Source organism: Pelecanus crispus, chromosome Z (genome assembly GCF_030463565.1).
Source record: "Pelecanus crispus isolate bPelCri1 chromosome Z, bPelCri1.pri, whole genome shotgun sequence".
In the NCBI taxonomy this organism is placed as follows: Eukaryota; Metazoa; Chordata; class Aves; order Pelecaniformes; family Pelecanidae; genus Pelecanus; species Pelecanus crispus.
In genome coordinates, this window is record NC_134676.1 from 66,859,842 (window position 1) to 66,883,301 (window position 23,460).

The following is a 23,460-nucleotide window of genomic DNA, read 5'->3' on the forward strand; positions in this document are numbered from 1 at the left end:
ACTCATCTGTGCTCTTCACGTGTTAACTCTGGGAAAGGCTCCTGCATGGCTTTTCCCTCCTATAAAAGTGTGCCTGTCTCCTTTGTTAACAGACAGATGAGGGCAAAGGGCTGGACTGGGGCTGGAGACCCAGAGCTCTCATCAGGACTCCTGTCACTCCTGTCCTTGTGCTGCTTTCTGCTTCACAGCTACACCACCAGTCTAGTCACCTCTTAATAAGCTACCCATCTAGCAATTTAAACATTTAGAAAGCTTTCATTTTTTGGCAGCTATTATATATAGGAAGAGGTGTACTGGGGTAAGAGTGGTCCTGAATTTTTGCAGTTTCTTGAATAGCTTATAAAGGGAGATGTCCCTAATGTTCTGCACATCCCTTCGTTGCTATGTACATTTACAGTTATGGAAACAGATACAGGTGGTCCAATTCTGAAGTACTAAACAAGATAGATACAGAGTGAATACAAATGCTTTACTGAATAATTTTAGCAGTGTTTAAAAAAGGAAAAAAACCCAACAAAATCTGATGCAACAAGCCCACTCCAAGCACTGCTGTCACTTCAAAATTTAAAGCTGGGAGCAGAAAGAATTATTACTTCCCAGGAAGACCCTGCAAAAGGCTCTCTTGAGCAAACTAACAAACGTTTCTTCTCCTGCATGCAGAGACAGAGATGGAGAAACTCATGATTGTTTCACCAACTGTTCCACTATGAGATGCTCCTACAGTTCCCAGCAGAACAGAACAGAGTTACTTTGGGTGAACTCTCAACTGTTTTAGAAAGCCACAGAATTTATAAGTGATAAGAGATTAGGGGATGGATACAGTCAAAACTTTTGAAATAATGCAAAGGACAATTGCTGAATGTCAAGGGTGACTCACAAAAAGAAGCCTGAGGAAGTCTTTGCTGGGAGATGGCCAGCTGGGCTTCAGAATGCCCAATTTGCTTACATCAGTTTTCTGCATATTATCTCCCAGGACTGAAAGAACTCAGGTCTGTTCTGGCTCTGTATTTCTGGAAGTTATCTGGCTCACCCTGCTGCCTCCAGGCAGGACCAACTATACTTCTTACTCTTGACAGAGATTTCTAAGCCTTGTGCAAACAGAGTTTCCATACCTTACTCCTGAAGGGTGTTCTGGTGCTGCAGTATCTTTATTATTCAGCACCACTTCATAATTAGTCTTTCTTACTTCTGGTGGATAGGACAGGAAATTGCACAGCATAGGACCACAGCATCTCCAGTCCACAGACTGACTGCCTCCTTTCTTTTTTCAGCAGCCTGTACTGTTGCTGAGGATTGTTATGAAGTTCCTGCTCAGTGTTTTCTTTTCGATCTAAACAGCCTCTGGTGTATTCCATTCTTCACGCTGATCAGAGATCCAGAAAACAGTGTAACACATCATATTCCCTCCTACACTGCCTTCTCCTGTGGACACTCTTTCCCATACGCTCACATGTTTCTTAGAATGCAGTGCCTAAAATTGGACATGGTACTCCATGCTTAGCATACACTCATCATTGAACTCTTTTTTACATTCATCTTTTGAAACCCCAACATGCATTTGCCTTTTCTGCAACAGCATGACATCAGTGACATCACCAACCTGCAATGCGCAATAAGCCCCAGATTGTTTCAGGAATATGTGTTACCTAATCTGTTGGATCTTACTCTGTGCTACTGATTATTTTTTATAAATACAGCACTTAGCACCAGTTCCTATTGAATTAGCACTACCTTTTCCTTTCTTAAATAATCTTTCCAATTCCCCAAAATTATTTTCAATTCTACTCTTGTTCTCCAGCGCGTACAAAAGTCACTTCCACCTTGGTGTTGACGGCAAATTTAAATAAGGACACTCTTATTCTATCACCCAGGTCATTAAAACATCAACTCATATGGGACCTCAGACAGACCTTTCTGCAATACAACCCAAATCCTTCCACTGTTGACATATTCATGTGCTTCTGTGTACCTGTGCCCACCTATGTACCAACGCATATGTGTGCATGCGCATCTATGTTCTGCTCTATCTGAATATAAGGAGATTACACTGACCACAGTACTTTGTTGGTTTTGATACCTGCTTAGAGGCAACTGATTTAGATTGCCTTCAGTACAGACAAAACTTGTGTTAACAGCATGCTCACTGGATTTGACTAACTTGTACTTTCCACAACCAACCACATTTGTTAACTAGAAAATAAGGCAGAGCTGTTTTACTGATGGACAAATAACATACACATAAGCAAGCACATCACAAAAATCTACACTGTCTTAAGAAGTCATCTTACAAAAAACTCCACCAAGAAATAAAAGCAAAACTTCCTTTCAAAAGTTGGTGTACATCAAGCTTAAAAAGAAACTTTCCTTCTTTCTTTTTATGTGCAATATTGAACAGTGAGTTCTGATCCTAATCTAGAATTTCTCGGAGGAACTGTGTAACACAACAGTATTTTTCTGAACATATTTAGAACAGAAAAGGAAAAAACGCAGGCTCATTTCAAAATTTTGCTTAGCTATGCAAAACTGCTAGGCAACTGTGGAAGCCACAGTGGGAGAGAAAGTGGCAGACTCGCACAGACTTGCTAGCGGGGTGCTCAGAGTTACACAGCTGTCAGAAATTCCCTAGGTAAAACTAAAAAGAAATAGTTCGTGCTCAAGCATTTTTATAAATTCCTCAGAGATACCATAAATATTAATAAGAACATATTTTAAAACAGTCTGTTAAATATTAAGGCATGTGCAGGTATGCTACACTAATGTACAACAATTGAATAAAAATCTGCTCTTCCCACAGGATTCACTAAAATTTTTTTTTTTGGCTCTCCTGAGAAATCCTTGTTAACCCAAACTAACATGTTCAAAATAACAAGAGTCAATGATCTGGCAGTTTTTAAGAACAGATTAGTGACGTGGTTTTGAATGTCTCTTAGATGAAATCACTAACATTAACACCTTCACATTAATCGATTGGTGTCAGCAGAATTCTGGAGAGCTATGCTGCAGGCTCCAACACCAAAGTAGTAATCAATTAAGGAAGTCAGCTGAAAAAATGATGCAAAGATCAGAGTTGTCAATGGCAAAATAATCTCATCTCAGTGGTGTCAAAGGAAGAGTAAAAAAAATGCCACATACTTACTTCATAATGCAAGAAAACTATTCCAAACAAAGATTTAGTAACCCAATAATTGTCAAATAACTATTGCAATTAAAATCTAGGAAGAAATTCTTCAGGAAACTATATTCTAGACCATATTTATGTAATTTTATACAAGATAAATTTCAGTATAAGTTGTATAAGCTTTTTTTTTTTTTAAAAAAAAATACAGTATTAAAGAACATACTTGCTAAAAAACCCAGTGATTTTATTTAGAGAGTACTAAAACTCCAAATAATTAATACAGAGTTAAACATCAGGAAAAAATACACACAGTTTAGTCCCTGGAAATTAATTAACATTTTTACATGTCTTACACACTTTTCCTTTTGAATAGGGAGAAACAAAGCCACTGATTTTTGGCTATATATTCCATCCATAGATGACTCTTAAGCACAAACAACACTGCTTTGTTGAGCTGCTAAGTTCTTGAACCTGCTGACTTAGCAAGGATGTCCACAGCAGGGTGTTGAGAAGGGGAGCGTTAAATACCACTCAAAATAGGGTTCTCATTTCTCCATACTCTTTGTTTGGCTATCACCATCATGAGAGCCTCTACCATGCTACATGCCATAGAAAGGTACCTGACACAATCTGTAGTGCATTCTTTACCTTCCACAAGCAAACCATCAGAATCTATTAAAATTACTTTACGCCGATAGCACTAGAGACATGACAAATCACAGGCCAAGAGTCAGATACCAAAGAATGTGTCTCAGGGCGTTGGGGCCAGGCCCATTTGCAAGCAAATGATATTGTGTGAAGCTGGCATGCTCAGTGCATGACAAACTGATGCAATTTCAGTACTGTCGGAGAAGCTGGGTGAGATTTCTCTGATGGTGGCTATGGTTAGCGTACAGAATTGTGCAGAGTTCCCAGATTTGAATCACTTGGGGCCTGAGAGGGCTTCACTTGACAAGCCACAAATAATTACACTACACTCTTTCTATTGTACTCTATTATTTTGCCTCTTATCTCTAGGCTTTGAACACTCATGAACAAGCAAGGTCGCTTCTATTTTGACCATGATGCAACAAAACATTGTTCTTTTGTGATATGATAAATAAAACACAGCCCTGCAGACTAAACATTTTTATCAGGTCCATTTTCCACTTTTATAAGCAGCAACAACTTTGGGAGCTTGTTAGAAGAGTAGAGGTTGGAAATAACCATGCAGGCAAGTTCATGAGCTTTTCACTTAGGAGTGTGACACAGCTATCTCGTTATTGTGAAAACTTATTTGAGAAATGAGGCATTAAGTTCTTAGCCCTTAACAGATAACACTTATATCTGTGATTACTTTAAGCAGGTTTTTACCTCCTTTCAAATCAGCAATTTTTGACAATTTAGTTGGCAAGTAGCAAAAACCAGTTTTGAATGTGCAGCATGTTGCCAGTTCTTTCCCAGACACCAAATACACTTCAAAACTAAAGTAACTGCATTTTCTGTATCAGTTCACAAAATGTATTATTTAAACACCTATGCAGTTAAAGAAAGTTTTGCTTTAGTAGTATTATCCCGGCCACTGAATTTAAAGAGAGAAATTACATTTGTAACATTCACACTTAAAAAAAAAAAAGGCAAAAGAAAAAGCAATGGCTTTCATGGTTTAAGGAACTAACTTATAGTCATCTTTTCTTAGTTTAGAGAACATTCACCTTTCAGAAAAAACTCCCTTCCTTCTCCCATTGTCTAGGCACAAATCAGGCTTTTAGAGTTGTGTATTACACAGATGGTACCAGGTCTTTTCAGCCTTAAAATTACGTCTAGAGGTTTTCTGAAGCTGCAATTAGATACAAACCCTCTAGTAGTAAAGGAAAAATTAAAATATGAAAACTAAATGCACATAGAGAAAAAATTATTCTATCAAGTATCTTAAAACTGTTTCTGTTCCCATGATGTAGTCATAGAGGCAAGTAGGCACCAAAAGGTAAAGAGAAAATATTAAAGGACTTCTTAGCTGAAAGTGCTGAACTTACCCTACTTTGTCTCTAATTAAGGCCAACATAAGGATTGTCTTACATGAGAGAAGACAATTCCTACCCTCAATAACACTCCCAATAAGTTCTTACCAAGTTGTTTCAAAACATGTCTAAAAATATTCTTTCCCTCTTCCCAAATGGCACTAAGAATTTATGGCAAAACATGGAAGTCTGACATAGTAACACTTCTGCCAAGGGAAGGTAAAACCCACACCACCAAAGGAACATTTTTTGATATAGAGGAGAAATATGGAAAGGAAATTAAAACAAAAGAGCATACTCAGCCGTACTTCAGAATCTACTTGAGTTTTGTAATCCCTGTGTCAAACAGGAATTTTTAAAACACGCAGAGGAAACAGTGCAAAGATTGTGCTCCTACTGATCATACATTTGCATCCACATTCTGAGTGCTCAGCAAAAGGAAAGGCCTCTGACATTTTCTGTTTAATACCAAAAATAGATGTTTTCCGTATTTGCTGACTTTTTATGCTCCCTCACTACAACATAAAATGGAAGCTAGGTCTTTGGCTTTTAGATGGAGAATGGATCTTTAATTAAAACCTAGCTTTTAAATGTTCTCTAACTTATTTTTAAGAACGGAGTGGTTTGGAGTTTCATGTAGTGTATGTCATCGTGGGACATAATTTTTCTCAGAATTTGGGAGAAATCAGAAAAGCAATAGGCTAATATATTTTCTGATTCTATAATGGCATAGCATTCAGCTCCAAATCCGTTTTGCATTTTTTTCCTGAATATCCATTTCTTCATATCTTTCAAGCAAAGTAAATATTTTTACAACATTCCCTGACATTACTATAAATCTATTAGTCCATTATGTTACTATAAATCTATTAGTCCATTAATTTATGATAAAAATGAAGACACGTTCCTTATGTTTCCACATCTCAAAAGAACAAGAAAGTTAGATTGTAATTACCATCACAGCTTGACTGGAAGGAAGATGCATAACCAGGGAGTCCTATTCCTGGAAAGAGCTTGATTACTACGTAAAGAGTACAGAAAGGAATCTATATGCAAAGAAACAGAACCCTGTGCAAGACCAGAAGTAAAGGCAGTTACCTGAAGTACATATGGTTGCTTTTCATAAAAGCAGTTCACTGTAATCAATACAAACTTGCTGCTGAACAATTGATTGTTTCACCACATAATCAAGATTCTTTGTTTGTTCTTACGTAAAAGATGATATGAAAGCTTTAGATTTCATTATTTTCCAATTTGAAGACACTGCAGCACATGAATACCTTCTGCCCTGGTATAAAAAGGGAATCCATTTTTAAAAAGTGAATCAATTACAGGAGAAGACAAGGAATATAAAAAATAAAATAATGGAGATCAGAATTCTTATCTCACAGTTTTCCAGGTAGGCTAGTGAGAGGAAAGACTTTCACAGAAGTTTTATACCATTTTCACTATATTAAAGAATTAAGTAGTCAAACAATAGCAACACCATTTTGGATAGAAATTACTTTTCACAGCATCTCATCAGGCAAACAACTGCTACCAAGTGTAGGCAACCTCTTTCAACAGCGATTTTTTAAACTCTGTGTATCACGTACAATTCAACACCTGTCACTTAGAGGCCCTGTTCTTAACTGGGACCCACAAACACTGTGACATACAAATAAATAATATACTAAATAGAAGATGCAGTGGAGGTTTGGCTGTCATTTCTTATAAATTACTTACTGTAGCTACCCTGGTGGCAGCTTCAATATCCAAAAGCACCTTCTCAGACTTCCTATTTATATGTTTTTAGAGCTGAAAGTTGTTTTCAACAGGAGGTGGAGCTCTCACTGCACCAGCAGAGGAAGAATGAGAAGAAACATACTTTGTTTAGAACCTGGAATGGAGATGGTGCTCCTTTCCCATGGTATGCTTGTTCTCTCCCATCTTATTTCAATGCCTAAAAGTATCCAGGCACTACTGTTGTGCCCCAAATGCTTTCTTTAAAAAAAACCAATGACACAATGTTTATTGGTTTATGAAATGTGAAATGCTTGTAACATATAGGTTGAAATAATTAAAAAAAAAAAAAACAAAAAACCAAAACTGTTCCCAGAAAGAAAGTATCCATGTTCTAGCTATGATATCTTTATCATCAGGACATCTAACAATAAATAGTTTGTTAACAGACCACATACACTTCTCCTTCTCTTTCCCATTAAAAATACAATGCCACTTTCAAAGGGAATGATGACACTTCTGCTTTGTCATCAAAATTCTCTTCCAGAATGTTCTGAAAAATGCTATTTTAGCCTTCATCAAGCCACAGAAAGTTCAGGCTTATAGAAAACTGAAAATGAAAGTTGATAAAAGTCCTCATATTATTCTTGTAAACAGGAGAAATAAGAGTCGCTTACAGTAAGAGTATTCAAAATGCAGTAGCTGGAAAGACTCCATTAGCACACTTCCATGATGCATACTTAACACAAGTATTTCCACTGTACTCAAATGTAGCACTGAAATTCTACCACCAAGCGTTCTGCCACGCAAGCCTGTCTTCTCTATGTTCTCCTCACTGCCAGAGCTGGGTCAAGAGTGACTAAACTTTGTCCTCAGTGGCCTATTGAGTAAGAAACACAATTAGGTCACTAAGCTGCAGTACAAAGTCCCATCAATTTCTTTCCTATTTCTTGTGAATTCAAACATAATCATTACATGAACCACTGAGATTTACATATATTCAGCCTCCACACAAGCAATCCTTTAAATTCCTCCATATAAAAAATTCACAAAGGAACTTGAAAAGAGAGACACCTAAGACCAAGAAGAATGCATTCATGTAAATTAGCAGCACAGATAACATTCTTCGCAAAGACTGCAAAAATTAAAATCTGTAAATGGGTGGATATTTGGTGGTATTTTCCAATGGATAATTTTGAATTGTAGCGGTTTGAAGAAACGTCATTTAAAGTTTCCAGTTATTCTCAAAATACCTATTACTAAAAAGACAGCTTTCTAAAACTGCTCCTGCAATACTAACTTAACTAATTTAATGACCTCGTCACTGCTGTATATGAAAAACACATCTTCAGCTTCTTCAGGACTCACCAGTCAACTAACATAAAAATGATACCATATACTGAAATTCCAAGATAACTTCATAAATGGGATGACAATAATGACTAATTATCAATTAAACCTGGAATGAATTACATCAGGAATTAAAAAGTTCAAAGACCAATTAAAATGTGTGTTACAGTAATAAAAAAATGGAGAGATCTATTACATCTTCCCTCAAGTTGCGTGTCAAAGCCTCGTGTGATCTCGCTCCTGGGAAGTAAAGAATGCGCATATGCTTAACACTATCTTTGTTGACAAGATTTTACAAGTGTCACAACTTGATGCTATACAGACAGAAAACACCAGCAGGAGCAGTTAAGCATGAATCCCTCTAATTAAATAATTCCATTGGTAGTGTTATATTATTAACAAAGTTTTGCCACTACTACCTCTCAAAGATTCAATGGAATTCAAATAGATCTTTTTTGTGATGCATGTTTGAATGCTCTGCTACCCCCTATCTTTCTGAAAATGTAACTTCCTCATCAAAACCACAAATCAGTAGATCTTAGGACAGAACTGGGTAACAAATGTTTTGCAGTTATGGTTTACTGACAGAATGTGTCAACTTTTGGTCTCCCAGAAGTTACACTGATATAGGTAATCACGCTGCTGCTTCTTTATCTTACTGCTGAACGCCTCCCCGCCCCCCTCAGGAATACATCAAAAGTGATTCCTTGCTCAGAGAAATCTTACATGGCCCTTTCCACTAGGATTTCATGACTGTGAATCAGGGGGGAGTTGAGCAATTGCACAGCAATTAGATATCACTGGAGCTATATGTCTCTGTCTAATCTGTCTACACCCCGAAGCAGATTAAACCCACATAAAAGGAAAGAGCTTTAACTGATTGTTATTTATACATTCAGTCAGTTTTTCACTTTGGTTCTACCTTTTTCCAGTTTCTGCCTTAACTGCCTTTATGTGCACTGCAAAATTCTCTGAGTCTTACTTTATACCCTTCAAGTTCCTGTTGCATACCAAGAGGTCAGTTTTGTATCACTGACTTAAAGTCTGTCAATAGGAAAACTGACTGGAGGAAAGAAATTTAATCATCACTGCTGATAAATGCACAAGTTAACAAAAAAAGAAGTATTTTCAATAACAGCAATCTTTGGCCTAAATTATCAGGTCTATTTCTTCCACACTAATACATGCCCCTTCACTGGAACTGAAAAAAACAATGGTCTCATACAGCATTTTTCTGACATTACAGAATCATTGGCATCTCTCAAATTATCTTTACCCTCTTCATCTTCCCATGTCAGAGAGAAAAGTACCTGTACAGACTTACTCTGACTCCCTTGTGGAGATACCAGGACGTCTAAAAATTCTCCATGCAGACACTAAGACAATAAAAAAAAGGCTAATTCATCTAATAGATCTAATATTTGTGTTTAACTTCCTTTAACTTGGAGTGACTGGTCTGTCACTGATTTCAATAGGACTTGTGACAGAACATAACACTTGGTGAGCTTGTACAAGCCAGACTAGTAAGCAAGAAGTCTTCATACTGGCAAATTTCATACTCAAGGCACACAGAAAACTACCAAGTTCACACAGTCCACAGACTCAGTGAAAGGGTTAGAATAGTAATACTTCAAACTGTTTTTATATAAACTCATTCACATAATTACTTCCTCTATGCTTTACAACTACAATACGTATCAATATTCCCCCTTTATCTTTCACATTTATCACTTGCTATTGTGACTTACTTTTAGGCTTCATATGGAAGAACATCTAACAACTTCCCTTTTTGATTCTATGCACATGTACTTTAACAGTAAAGAATGCTGAAATGCATAAGCTATACCAAACTTTAAGTCCTTGTAGTTTTATACTTCCATAAACAAGAGTATAGCCTAGTAATTAAAATGCTTCTTCTATGGAGGTGAAGTCTATGGACTTTCAAAAACTTCACAGTACTTTTGGATCTTACCTGTCATATCTTACTTTTACAGCATTTGCAACTCCAGGAGCAATCTGGGGAGTAGTATTGGAAGTGTTAATTAAAAACGTAGTAAGCACATGTGTCAGTCAAGTATGCCCTCTGCTCTACAACACATTTAAATGTATGTCACCTTGACCTGCAATATACCACTGTAAAATTTTTTTGGTCAATATAAATCAAATGTACACTAATTTATTCAGTAAGTTTCCTAGCATCTGAATCAACTTTAGAAATCTAACTAGTATTTATTATTCTGTTATTGACAAAGGAAGCATATTTAAATGATAACAAGAACACATGGGTGTCATTTCGAAGTTGAATTGTTCCCTAGGGACATCCTTAGTAAGCGTCTACATTTAAAGGTCATTCACTGCCAAATTATGAACAACTGTTGCATTTATTAGCACAGGCTCAATAGTTTGGAAGCTAGTGTCATCAATTTAAACTGACAATGAAATCTAATTGTCCACAAGGAAAATAGACATTTTCTTTATTTTGTGTTTCACCATTTTCTGTATACCCCAAACAGAACTGGAACAAGTGCAAGTTTACTCTGTATTTTTTTTGGCGGGGTGGTGGTGGTAGAAAAAAGGCTTTCAAGGTTTTGTATCAGAGGAATAGTGCTTTAGAGTAAAGCTGAGCTCCTGAAACAAAGACTGAAAGGAGCGAGTTTCCCATTTACTTTGTTGACGGAGCCCTCTCTCAAGTTTAGCATTATAGACTTTTCCCTCATTTTTCTTTCTAATCTTTTCTTTCCCTAAACTGACCTTTCACTGGCCAAGATGCCACCCCTTCTATTTCTTAATTTCTCTGTAGTTTTCCCTTTGAAGCTAGGGAGAAGTTTCCAGTTTCTGTGGCAAGTCACTTCCACCCTCTCCCCAGAACTCCATTCTGCTTCTACAGCTGGCTGGTGGTTGACGGGTCCCTGCCCATTACACTTTTCCAGTGCTGCCTAGGCATACCAAGGAGAAAAAGAAAGTAATCTGAAACAACAGGTTTCAGAAAAAGCAAGCTGAAAACAAACCAGTAAGTTGGTAATAAGCTTCCTTAAAGAAAAGGACAAACACTCTTTTTGTGTCTTTCCTTTCCAGGCAGTGAGAATACACAGTGGTTGGGTGAATCCAAGAGGAACTGGATTCTCTTCTGCTAAAGGTAAGGAACCAGAAATCCAGAGATATCGGGAAAGTGTGTTTTGGCAGCCATGCAGAGCCACTACAGAGAGGAACGAATCTCCTTCCAGACTCTCATTTCATGCAGGAGGTCACCACCATCACTGTTTATAGCAAAAAAAAGTAGGACAACCATCACCACACTTCTCAAAAGCCCTTCTTCAGCCCTGTTTCTCTGCAATGGCCCCTGACAGTCACAGTGCAGCAGACACCCTCTATAACCCCCTGGCACGTTAGTGGGCTGGTGGGGAGCCAGCATGCGAGCAATCTGCTATCTACCCCAAGCTCTATCATCCCTTTCTGCTATTAATCACATCATCTCTGGTAGTTCCTTGTTTCAGCTAATCCAAGAAAACATTTTAATTCTGAGCAAGTTAGCACTTGTGGGAAAGAGAATAGTAAAAGATCAACTGTCTATAGTAGTATTCCTGTGATCACACAATCATAGACTCATAGAATGGTTTGGGTTAGAAGGGACCTTTAAAAGTCTTCTAGCCCAACCCCCCTGCAGTGAGCAGGGACATCTTCAACCACATCAGGTTGCTCAGAGCTCCATCCAACCCGACCTTGAATGTGTCTAGGGATAGGGCATCCACTACCTCTCTGGGCAACCCATTCCAGTGCTTCACCACCCTCATTGTAAAAAATATCTTCCTTATGTCCGATCTAAATCTACCCTCTTTCAGTTTAGAACAGTTGCCTCTTGTCCTGTCACTACACGCCTTGATAAAAAGTCTCCCTCCATCTTTCCTACAGGCCCCCTTTAAGTATTGAAAGGTCGCAACAAGGTCTCCCCGCAGCCTTCTCTTCTCCAGGCTGTACAATCCCAACTCTCTCAGCCTGTCCTCGTAGGAGAGGTGCTCCAGCCCTCGGATCATTTTTGTGGCCCTCCTCTGGACCCGCTCCAACAGGTCCATGTCTTTCTTGTGCTGAGGGCCCCAGAGCTGGACGCAGTGCTCCAGGTGAGGTCTCACCAGAGCAGAGTAGGGGGGCAGAATCACCTCCCTCGACCTGCTGGCCACGCTTCTTTGGATGCAGCCCAGGATTCGATTGGTTTTCTGGGCTGCAAGAGCACATTGCTGGCTCATGGCCAGCTTTTCATCCACCAGTACCCCCAAATCCTTCTCTGCAGGGCTGCTCTCAATCCCTTCATCCCCCAGCCTGTATTGATATTGGGGGTTGCCCCATCCCAGGTGCAGGACCTTGCACTTGGCCTTGTTGAACCTCATGAGGTTCACACAGGCCCACCTCTCCAGCTTGTCCAGGTCCCTCTGGCTAGCATCCCATCCCCCAGGAGTGTCAACCGCACCACTCAGCTTGGTGTCATCCACAAACCTGCTGAGGGTGCACTTGATCTCACTGTCTATGACACTGATGAAGACATTAAACACTACTGGTCCCAGTATGGACCCCTGAGGGACACCACTCGTCACGATCTCCATCCAGGCATTGAGCCGTTGACCACTACGCTCTGGATGTGACCATCCAACCAACTCCTTATCCACTGAACAGTCTACCCATCAAATCCGTATCTCCCCAATTTAGAGAGAAGGACATTGTGGGGGACCATGTCAAAGGCCTTAGAGAAGTCCAGATAGATGACATCCGTAGCTCTTCCCTTCTCCACTGATATAATCACTCTACCATAGAAGGTCACTAGGCTGGTCAGGCAAGACTTGCCCTTGGTGAAGCTGTGCTGGCTGTCTCGAATCACCTCCCTGTCCTCCATGTGCTTGAGCAGAGCTTCTAGGAGGATCTGTTCCACGATCTTCCCAGGCACAGAGGTGAGGCTGACAGGGCAGTAGTTCCCAGGGTCCTCCTTTCTTCCCTTTTTAAAAACGGGCACAACATTCCTCTTTTTCCAGTCAGCACGGACTTCACCTGACTGCCATGACTTTTCAAATATCATGGAGAGTGGCTTGGCAACTACATCAGCCAATTCCCTCAGGACTCTGCGATGCATCTTGTCAGGTCCCATACATAGACTTATGTAGGTTCAGGTTCCTCAGGTAGTTATGAACCTGATCTTCTCTCACAGTGGGAGGGACCCTGCTCCCCTAGTCCCGGTCTTGCTGTCTATTCACTTGAGAGGTGTGGGAAGAGAGACTGCCAGTGAAGACTGAGGCAGCAAAGTTGTTGAGTACCTCAGCCTTTTCCTTGTCTGTTGTTACCAAGTTTGCCAGTTGTGTTCATCGGAGGTGGTGGGCAGGTACACTTTCTTTGACCTTCATCACCATACTGTTTTAAATGTTAATACCATACATATGCCTGATGATGCAAAATAACTGAAATTGAATTACCTATATAATTTCACAGAAAAAAAAATACTTCAGTCAGATACACTGTACTAGTCCAGGATTGAACCCATCCCCTTTAATCTGAAGGTTATATTTCAAAGAGATTCAATACTTCACAGTGTCACTTCCTCCGCTTATCGCAACTTTTCTAATTCATCAGATTCAGGTAGGACAGGACCGGTGAAACATCTACTTAATCACAAAGTCTTCAACACGGTGCAATCCCCATATTTTATAGCAGTATCTACCAAACCCACAGCTTCTGACTGTTAACCTCCACATAATGAGGCCCAAAAGAATGAGAGCTGATGTGGTCTGGACACAGAAACACTCACAAGCTCCAACCATCCAAGTGAAAACACCTTTTAGCCCAATGCAAAATAATTCTTATGCTACTGTTTCTTCTTAGGTAAATATCTCTGCCTACACAGTATCCGCCTAGCTAGTGCACAGCAATGGTAAGCTCTCATTAACCTCAGTTTTGCTGGAGGGAGAGTTTATAGTGTACTCATTTGCATCAGTCATGAATTTCTATGCTTGGAACAACACTTAAGCAAATTATTTAGCAATATAACAAATTGACAATTACAGTACAATAAGCATTGCTTATGCATAGTCCATAAGCTCTTTAAAACCTAAAGGAAATACACCATGTTATTATCAGAACAGACTTCCATATCCTCTCCCACACGCATGCCTGACCCAGAGGAGCTTTAGCTATGACTTCATGGTCAGGGAAATCCTTGAACTGGTGCATCTGATAGCATAAAGCATGATAATTTTTGTATGGGACGTGGTATAGACCCCCCAGTTGAAGAGGCAAAGTAATTACGCAGGAACAAGTACCAAACTCTACTGAGCTAGAGCAAGTTTCAGATGCATGAGTTTGACTCATCACCAGTGACCTGAGAGGAACAGCACTAATAATGAACAGTGCTGTAATCAAACATTTTCACTTTCAAGATCATTTTCTTGAAAGACTTCTGGAAAGATACAGTTTCATTTCTGATTTCTTTGAAGGCTACACAGCTTAACATTTATAAAATTTAAAAAACCAAACCCTCTAGATAGCAGGATTCACTGACAGAATTACTATTAGAGAAATAAAAATACACTAAAAATAAATACTAAAAATATATATTGCTATGAAAAATCCTATTTGTGTGATACGCACATCTCAGAAATCACTCTGCCTCTTCAACTAACTTGCCCAACTGGGACATGTTGGGATCAGTCTGTGCTATTGTAACCACACTCAATCAGAATATTTTAAAGCTGGTTTCATTCCCCAAAATCACGCAGACATGTGGTAGGGGACCACTTGCATTTAAGTTCAACTAAGAGGAAGAAATATTAATGCATCTAAAGTGGTTTACAAGGCTTGTAAATACTTGCCAGTACTGAGGACCAAAGAATATACAGCATTAGCATCAGGTAGATGCAAGGGACAAATGCACTTGCTTCATGCAACTATGCCTATATGGATCAATCTTCTGGCAATTCTACAGGATTAGATTTTTTCCTGGTATTTCTTAATAGCTCAGAACTATGAATGAATACATTTAATAATAGAAGCTAGCTTTGAATATCCACCTTCATTCAAACGCCTTGGGCTTTGGCCCAGAGCATCCCGTGTCCACCCAGCAACATGTGGCAAAGTGTTACAGCCCAACAGCTCCATGGGACGAGGAAACCACCGAGGTTGGAAAGGACCTCTGTAAATTGTGTAGACTAACTCTTCTGCTCAAGCAGGGTCAGCTACAGCAGGCTGCCCAGGACCATGTCCAGTCAGGTTTTGAGAACCTCCAAGGATGTAGACTTCAGGGTCCTCTGGGCAACCTGTTAGAATCATAGCATCATAGAATCATTTAGGTTGGAAAAGACCTTTAAGATCATCCAGTCCAACCATTAACCTACACTACCGAGTCCACACTAAACCAATCAAGGGTAGACTAGACTAAACTATGTCCCAAAGTGCCACATCTACCCGTTTTTTGAACACTTCCAGGGATGGGGACTCCACCACCTCTCTGGGCAGCCTCTTCCAATGCTTGACTACCCTTTCCATGAAGAAATTTTTCCTAATTTCCAACCTAAACCTCCCCTGGCGCAGCTTGAGCCCATTTCCTCTCGTCCTATCGCTAACTACTTGGGAGAAGAGACCAACACCCACCTCGCTACAACCTCCAACAACTTCCTGTGCTTGAACACCCTCATGGTAACAAAACGGTTTTGTCTTATGTTTTTAGCGGTACTCCCTGTATTTTGATGTGTGCCCATCACCACTTGCCCTGTCACCAGGCACCACAGAGAAGAGTGTGGCTCCCTCTCTTTCATTCCCTCCCTTCAGATGATCTGTACACAGCGGTGAGATCCCCTGAGGCGCCTCTTCTCCAGGCCCAACAGTCCCAAGTTGCTCGCAGCCTTTCCTCACGCGAGAGACGCCCCAAGTCCCTTCACCCTGTTGGCCCTGCACTGGACTCACCCCAGTCTCTGCGCTGGGGAGCCCAGACCCGGACCCAGCGCCCAGCCGCGCCTCTCTCAGCCGGGCCGAGCGGGGAGGAAGCACCACCTCTCCCCACCCGCCGGCCACGCTGTAATGCAGCTCTAATGGCCGCTCCCGCTCCCGCTCCACGGCGCGAAGCTCGCGTGGGGGATGAGAGGCCCGGCGGGCCGAGGCCGCCCCTCCTGCGCCGCGGGGCCGGCTCAGGGCAGGGCACGGCAGCCCCGCCCCGCCCCGCCCCCGGGACCCTCAGGCCGGCACCTGCACGGCGGCCTGGCCCCCGCCACATCGCCCCCGCCCCGAGGCGCGGGGGTCTCCCGCCCCGCCGCCCCTCACCGTGTAACCCCGCTCCAGCTCGCTCTCCTCGTAGCGGAAGGAGGGGATGTACACCTCCATGGCGGGCCGGGCCGGGGTCGCCGGCTCCCCCCTCAGGGCCGCGGGCTCCCGGCGAGCGGCGCCGCCGCCGCCATCTGCACCCGGCACGTGACGCCGCGCACGTGACGGCGGGCGGGGCGGGGCGGGCGGCCCGGCCGTTGGACTTCGGCCGGCGAGGCGCGGCTGCCCCTCCCCCCCCCCCCCTCACCTTACCCCGGCCGGCGGCGGGCGCGGCCGGGGGCGGCCAGGGAGGAGGCGATCGCGGCGCCTTCGCGGGGGAAGCCGCTGCAGAGGCGGGCGGGGGAGCGGTGCCGGCGGGGCGAAGGGACGGGGCCTTACCCCGCGTCAGGGACGGGGCTGCCCGCAGGCCCGCGGAGTTGCCGTGCCGCCGTCAGGTGGCCAGCTCTGGGGAGCGGGCTGTGAGGTGAGAAGAGCGCAGGTTCCTCCGAAAAGACCGTATTTGTAAAAACAAAGCTTGAGAGCACCTGCGTCAGTATGCCAGGGCAGCGGTGTTGCGTCAGAGCACAGAAAAACTGGGGGGAAAGAAGGTAACTTCCAAAGGGATGAATTGCTCCAGTCCTAAACAAACACTGTGGCTCAAACCACTTCCTGTGCTTGCTTGGTCAACAAATTCCCGACAGGTGTACAAATACAGTGCCTTTCACAATACCTGTTGTGAACCGATTACGAAATGAAGGAATAAGAACGTTCAGCACTGAGGAAAGTTGCCTGAATTGTGGCTATTCTGAGAAGCCGCCTTGTACTTCATTATTTAGTGGAGCAAACCAAATTTCAAAGAAGTGCAGATGAGTTCTAGTCATTGGGGAAATTAAATGAAACTCTTACTCCCCAAAATAAGCAGCTGTGTTGATGACTTAAAAAGTAATAGAGGCAGAAACAGAAGGTGGAATGTTAGATGCATTTAGTAGGCAATGCTGTTGCACAGGGTAACTCTCCCAACCTCACCGAGTTTTGCTAACCCCAAACTTCACTCCATTTGGAAGCACTGCAAAATGACAACAAATGGCAGCTGTATTAGATGGCAGTACCTTAAAACTCAGCTTGTAATGTTTTATGAATACTGGAGAGTCTCGGAAACTAAACGGTTAAGATGTGCAACTTCAGCATCTGTGGCTGATCTTTTTAAAGACTAACTACCATTATAAATTCAAGCATATGCAGGGTTTGATTTTGCGTAAGCAGTCAAGTATAAAAACATACCTCAAAAATGGACAGAAAACAAATGATTACTTTCATCTGACCTCTGTGGTTATGCTATCTCAGTGCTTCTAAGATCAGCTTTTTGAAATGTCTTCTGAAAACTAATTTGCTTCTTTCTAGACTAGTAACATCAGGGGAAAAAAATGTTACAAGCTCTTTTTCCCTGCATTTCTCTTTGTTTTACTGCCAGCCAAATTTAATTATATTTTGCTCTAAGCAAAGACCTGTGACCTGAAGAATTCGATACAAAATAGAAAGCTTTTGACTAAAACCAAGAGGACTAAAGCAAAGTAACAGTAGTTCACTTTGCTAAACTAAAGCAAAGTTAACAACCATACATAATAAAAAATGACCAGAAATAAAAGCAAGGTAGTCCTCGGGCATTCATTTCTGCACAATGCTGCTCCTGTGCCAGTGTCTTCAACTGCTGACGAGCAGCAGGACAGTCCCAGTGCTGGTCCATGGTGGTGACAAGAGCAAACAGGTTTCCAGTCCCCGTGTGCTCTCGCTGTAGGGACCATGTCCTTGGAACACAGCGATGACTGTAGGGAGTGAATAAGGAATCCCAGTTTCCCCCAAAGTGTACTCTGATAAAGACATTATAATCATCCCAAGGAAAGGCAGGCCATATAATAACAGTCTAATCAGTCTGGGAAATGTCGGCATGCTAGACAATAATTATCATGCTATCAATTATTGTTAGTTTCTGGTGAAGACTCCAGTCTTTAAGCTTAGTTTCTGTTCTTCCACTAATACAAAATGGATGGACAATTCTAATGACAGCATTTATGCCGTAATGCATTTATGCTGATGAGAAGCCAGTAGAAGAGTTTCATAGGGGCACTGTTTGTGGTTGTTTGCAATCTAATAACCAATTATTTCAAAAAGCTACTTTTCTCCCTAATATCATATAACTTGTTAACAAAGAAAAGTTTGAGGCATTAATCTGGTTTCAAATTCAATAGTACATAATGGAACTTTTGACTGTGCATCAGCCAAGAGGAACAAGGAAGATTACATGGTGAGCTGAATTCAAATACGTCAATATGTTTTGGAATGTTAAATACTTAATTTGCACAGTATATCATCATTAGTTGGCTAATCTTTAAAGTTATGTCTAAAGAAAAAAACAGGATTTCTCCACATGGCTGACTGGCCAAGGATTGTCCTTCTGTCTCATACACTGAGGAGCAAAAACTTAAGAAACATTAATTCATAAAATGCTATCAACATGCGTTGAAAACCATCCAGGATTCTTGTTTTTGAAAGCTAATTGCACAAATGATACAATGATTCCTGTAAAAAACAAAGCAAGGAGAATATATTTTAAATGTAGCTTGATTTGAACCAGTATAACATGTATTAAAATAATGTTAGTAATCGTAAAAGCAAAACTGTAAAAGGGTTGAGCTTTACAGGTAACAATTACATAGGCTGCCTTCAAATTCATCAGTTGAGCAGGCCCCAAAAGGTCCTCTAGGAACTGTAGATGTTGGTCTTCAATGCTGGTTTTTGTTACAGGTATCAGTATCTTGGGTTATATTCTGAAGTTAACGTCATCCAAAATGTAAATTAAATTAATAAATATACTCCAGTTTTAACTGTTACCTACTGTTAGACTCTAGCTTAACCTTCCATGATTACAGAAACTATGAATCATCACTGGTTAGAATCAGGTCCAATTGGTGATGTATGCCACACTTAAATAATTGAATAAGAATGTGGCATTTTTACAATCAAACTTTCAGATTATATAAAAATGAAATATATTTTTGAAAACAAAACAAAAAAAGGCCTTTGTTGGCCACTTCTGTTTTTTCCACACTTGTCACTCTGCAATTCCTCCTGTGGAGGAGATTCAGCATTCATCATGCTAGAATGATTCATGGGAGACAAAAAGGAATGAACACAGGCAACTCTGAAAGATCAGTTTCTACTAACCGTCGTGATTCAAGGACTTCCTGAATGGCTCATTTCCAGAATAGAAGTAGGCAAAGAAATGCATACAGAAATTCTAATCAAAGTGATAAGTAAAGTACACATCAAAACAAGAGGCCACATTAGAAAAAGAGAGAGTCCTCAGTAAGATCACAACCTCAGTTTGCTGATTTCTCAGTTGCTACCAGAAAGACTGGTTTTAAGGAAACTTGCATCCCCACCCTATTCCTACAGATACTGGTCTCCTAAGTAAATAGTGGCAAAATTTAACATACTTGATAAAACTTTGAGTAAAACAGCATTTGCTTTTCAAGGGGTTCACATCATCCTCACTCCTCTAAAGATTTAGCTGCTTTTTTTTTTTTTTTTAAGTGGTGTAGCTGTTTCTAAAACATCACAAAGCACTTTCATCATCCAGTGAGACCACTTGGAAAGAAGACAGCCAGAATCGTAACTCCAGAAAGGTCAGTCAGTTATCTACATGAGTTCACAGAATCAAATAAAACCCTCAGTACTTCTCCTAACAGCCACAACTTTTGGAGCTGGAAAGTAGGTAGCTTTCTGAACAGCAGGAGTGTGTGTGCACGTGGGTGGGTGGGGCAAGGGAGGAAAAATCCATGTTTTAGTGTGACGTAAGGTAACTGCAGGTTTCCATACAATGCAGTGCTCCTCTACCCTGCTGGGACCTCCCCTGGAAGTTCCACGTTGGATGTGAGGCTAAGATAAAGCATTTTCTTTCTCATGATTTGTGCTATCTTCCTTCTTTGTGCTCTTATCTTGATCTCTCTAAAACACAGACACATGGTTTATCTCAAGCCTTTTCTCACACTTCTATTTTCATTGCATATTTCTTTTAGTTTTCATACAGATATCCTGCTAGAAGGGTTCTGCCTAAACTGCCTTGCATACTCTCCTGAGACCCTCTTTCCTCATGACAGAAAACAGATTTGGATTATTTTATATCCCTTCCCTATGTTAGTCCTTTCCTCACTGATCTGGAAAAAAAAAGTAGTGTTTTAGCAGTGAAGAAAAAAGTTATTTTACTTATTCACAAGCTCACCCCCCATTCAACTAGGGAAGACACAAATTTTGAAAAAAGGATGAATCCCCTTAGCAGGTAACAAGTAACATTTTGAACAACCTGAAAGTTTAGCTCCTTACATGTTTTAATATGGAACTTCTTTTTCCTCACATAGTTGTAATGGACTCATATTTTTACCAGAGATTCAAATTATTACACAGCCTGTTCTACTCTAAAGTGGAAGGACATGTAAGTTTTCTTTTCCTTTTGTTTTTCTTTAAGACAATCATTTCACTGTAAACGTAATTTTAGTGGATGTTGGCTGTTCACTTAAATGCACAGGATATACTAGCCAGCAGCTCATCTCCACCAGAATTTAAAAGAAACTGACATATTTGGGGCATGAACTCCAGAAATGCCAAAACACAAAATCCCGTATGAGGCCTTCAGAGGGAAAGGAGAGGTAAAAGAAGGAATAATTGATAGGGAAGCAGAATATTCCATTTTAAAAGGCTCAGTGACTAAAGAATAAGAGACTTACTGTAGACTGAACATCAGTTTAAGAAAAAGGTAACAATGTCTTCAATTTGAGCCACATCAAATCATATATGTTTAATTCAAAATGCACCTTGGACATGATGGATACAAGAACAGGGATGATTTAAAATTGTTGTAAACATCCACAGAGTTTATTTTAACCTAAAAAGTAAACTAGACTTCAGTAGCACCTTGTCTTTTATACAGCATTCCAAATGTAGTTCAGCATTTTGCAAACATTCATTTTGTTCATGCTAGTGATTCTTCAGAGGTACACTGGCTTGGAGTGTACACTTAAATTTCGTACAAGATCCTGCAGTGAGCTCCACAGAGAAAATAATTTGGCAACACCTCCATTCACTTGGTTTGAGAAACGTCTGCTGATATGGATGTTAATCATACTAGGAAAGATGATAAGCAAACCTTCAATTTTCATAATGTAGGAGAATACACGCAAAATAAATTAACAGATTCCTGAAACAACAGGAGTTTTATGCTAGCCAAATATGACAGCTGATCTGGGTCTTCTGTTCAAATTAACCTGTGATGCAAAAATAGACTAGAATTTTTTTGTATTAGCAACCTTCTGTGACACTGGACTCCAGAAATGCTATTATCCTTCTGTTCTCCAACAGGCTTCTGGTTTTAAGAAAAAAAAAAAAACCTACACAACTAATTTTCAGTTGTCTCATGTAGACAGAGTCACACTAATCCCTGCTAGGAGACTAAGGTGAAAGCTATTTCTCATTCTCTCATCACAGAGAAAAGAAATCTCATGCGTAATTCAACTGAATTCTAATCCTGATAGAAGCAAAAAAAAAAAGATCAAGAGCTAAGAAAGTTGGATAAAACACTTGAAGAAGAAAGATCATGGAAAAAAGATCATGAAAGTATGTATTTACCCATTTTGAGCTCTGCATGTCCAAATTGAGTCTTTTAATTCTGGAAGCACCCACTTTCATTCTCACTGGAACAAATCTGAAGTTTAACGTTGAGCTGTTGGACAATTGTCATTAGCACCAAGCAAGCCAAAGTCAAGTATATCTTAACACTTAGTAGAGTGTTATGCCTAGATCAATTTCTTCATCATAAACCTGTTGCATAGGTGAGCTTTTCAAAAAGCAGTCACAATCTAAATGACTTAACAAACACGGATACATGAGGTGTTACAAGCTTAAGGTTTTAACATTTCACCATTTAAAAAGATGCTTGATAATTTTTTAAAAATAAATTTCTCTAGTAGTTTCCTTGAAAATTCCTAGAAATACTGAGTCAACAGAACTCTGTACAGAAACAACAGGAGATGCTAATCTGGAAAGTTTTATACTAATTTTGTTGCATAAATCAGAGTGCATGATCTGGCTGACTTTAGGTTCCCATTCTGTTCAGAAACAGTATTGGGTGTTTCTTTATGCTTGACCACGAACAATACAAATTCAAGGGCTTATCCTGCAGTCTTACAATTAGCTGAAAGCAACAGCTTCTCTTGTATTTTGTATGATTAACATTTGTCTAAAGTTTGTTAATACCTGCCATTAGTATTAATACATTCCATTGACAAGCTCAGTATGTCATTAAAATGACAAAGCAGCACCTCCTATTGTGTATATTGTATATTTCTATGTGTATATTGTGTATTTCAGAAAAAAACGTTTAGCTGCTCTGATTTCTTACAGAAGATAAAACCAGTCCCTGCGAATGTATTTTCTACTCAAGAAAATCCAAGCAGAATGCTAGCCCTTACAACTAGCTTTGCCTCAGCTGCATTACCTACTTTTCTTCCTCCCTGATTACCAGAATTACTGCAAATTTTTTTTTTTGTTTTTGTATCCTGAGACCACTGAAGAGAACTGATGAAATTTATCAGTCCAGCAGGACATCAGTATTTGACCATGCAGGTGACCTTAACCCTTCAGAAGCTTAGGAAAACACTTGGAAGAGATTTCGGTTTATGCCTGTCTGTGGGCCAAGCATCAGTCTTTTGACCCTATGAGTATTAACAGTTTACCAAGGCAGTGGTAACTTCAGGTGAAAAGAATACCTGTAACGACGAGATTTGGAATTAAAAACCAGAATAGTTCACCACAAATACTTGTTTGTGGATCTTTAATACTATCTCCAGCATTCCTTACTAAATGTTGTTCCGGCCTTTGATATAATCTCAATTTATTCTAAATGCTACTGCTAAGAACAACAGTAAATACCTACACACACAAAACCAGAGT

The 23,460-nt window shown here is 40.4% G+C and overlaps 1 protein-coding gene across 2 annotated transcripts in view; it reads right to left on the minus strand.

Moving 5' to 3' along the window:
* SNX24 (sorting nexin 24) overlaps positions 1–16,548 on the minus strand; it is a 95,301-nt gene extending 78,753 nt beyond the window's left edge. For both annotated transcript variants that reach the window (XM_075726820.1, XM_075726819.1), the window contains exon 1: positions 16,480–16,548. In XM_075726820.1, the coding sequence (XP_075582935.1) occupies positions 16,480–16,539 (60 nt within the window). In that variant the 5' untranslated portion in view covers positions 16,540–16,548. The remainder of the gene's footprint in view (positions 1–16,479) is intronic.
* Between the last annotated feature and the right edge of the window lie 6,912 nt (positions 16,549–23,460).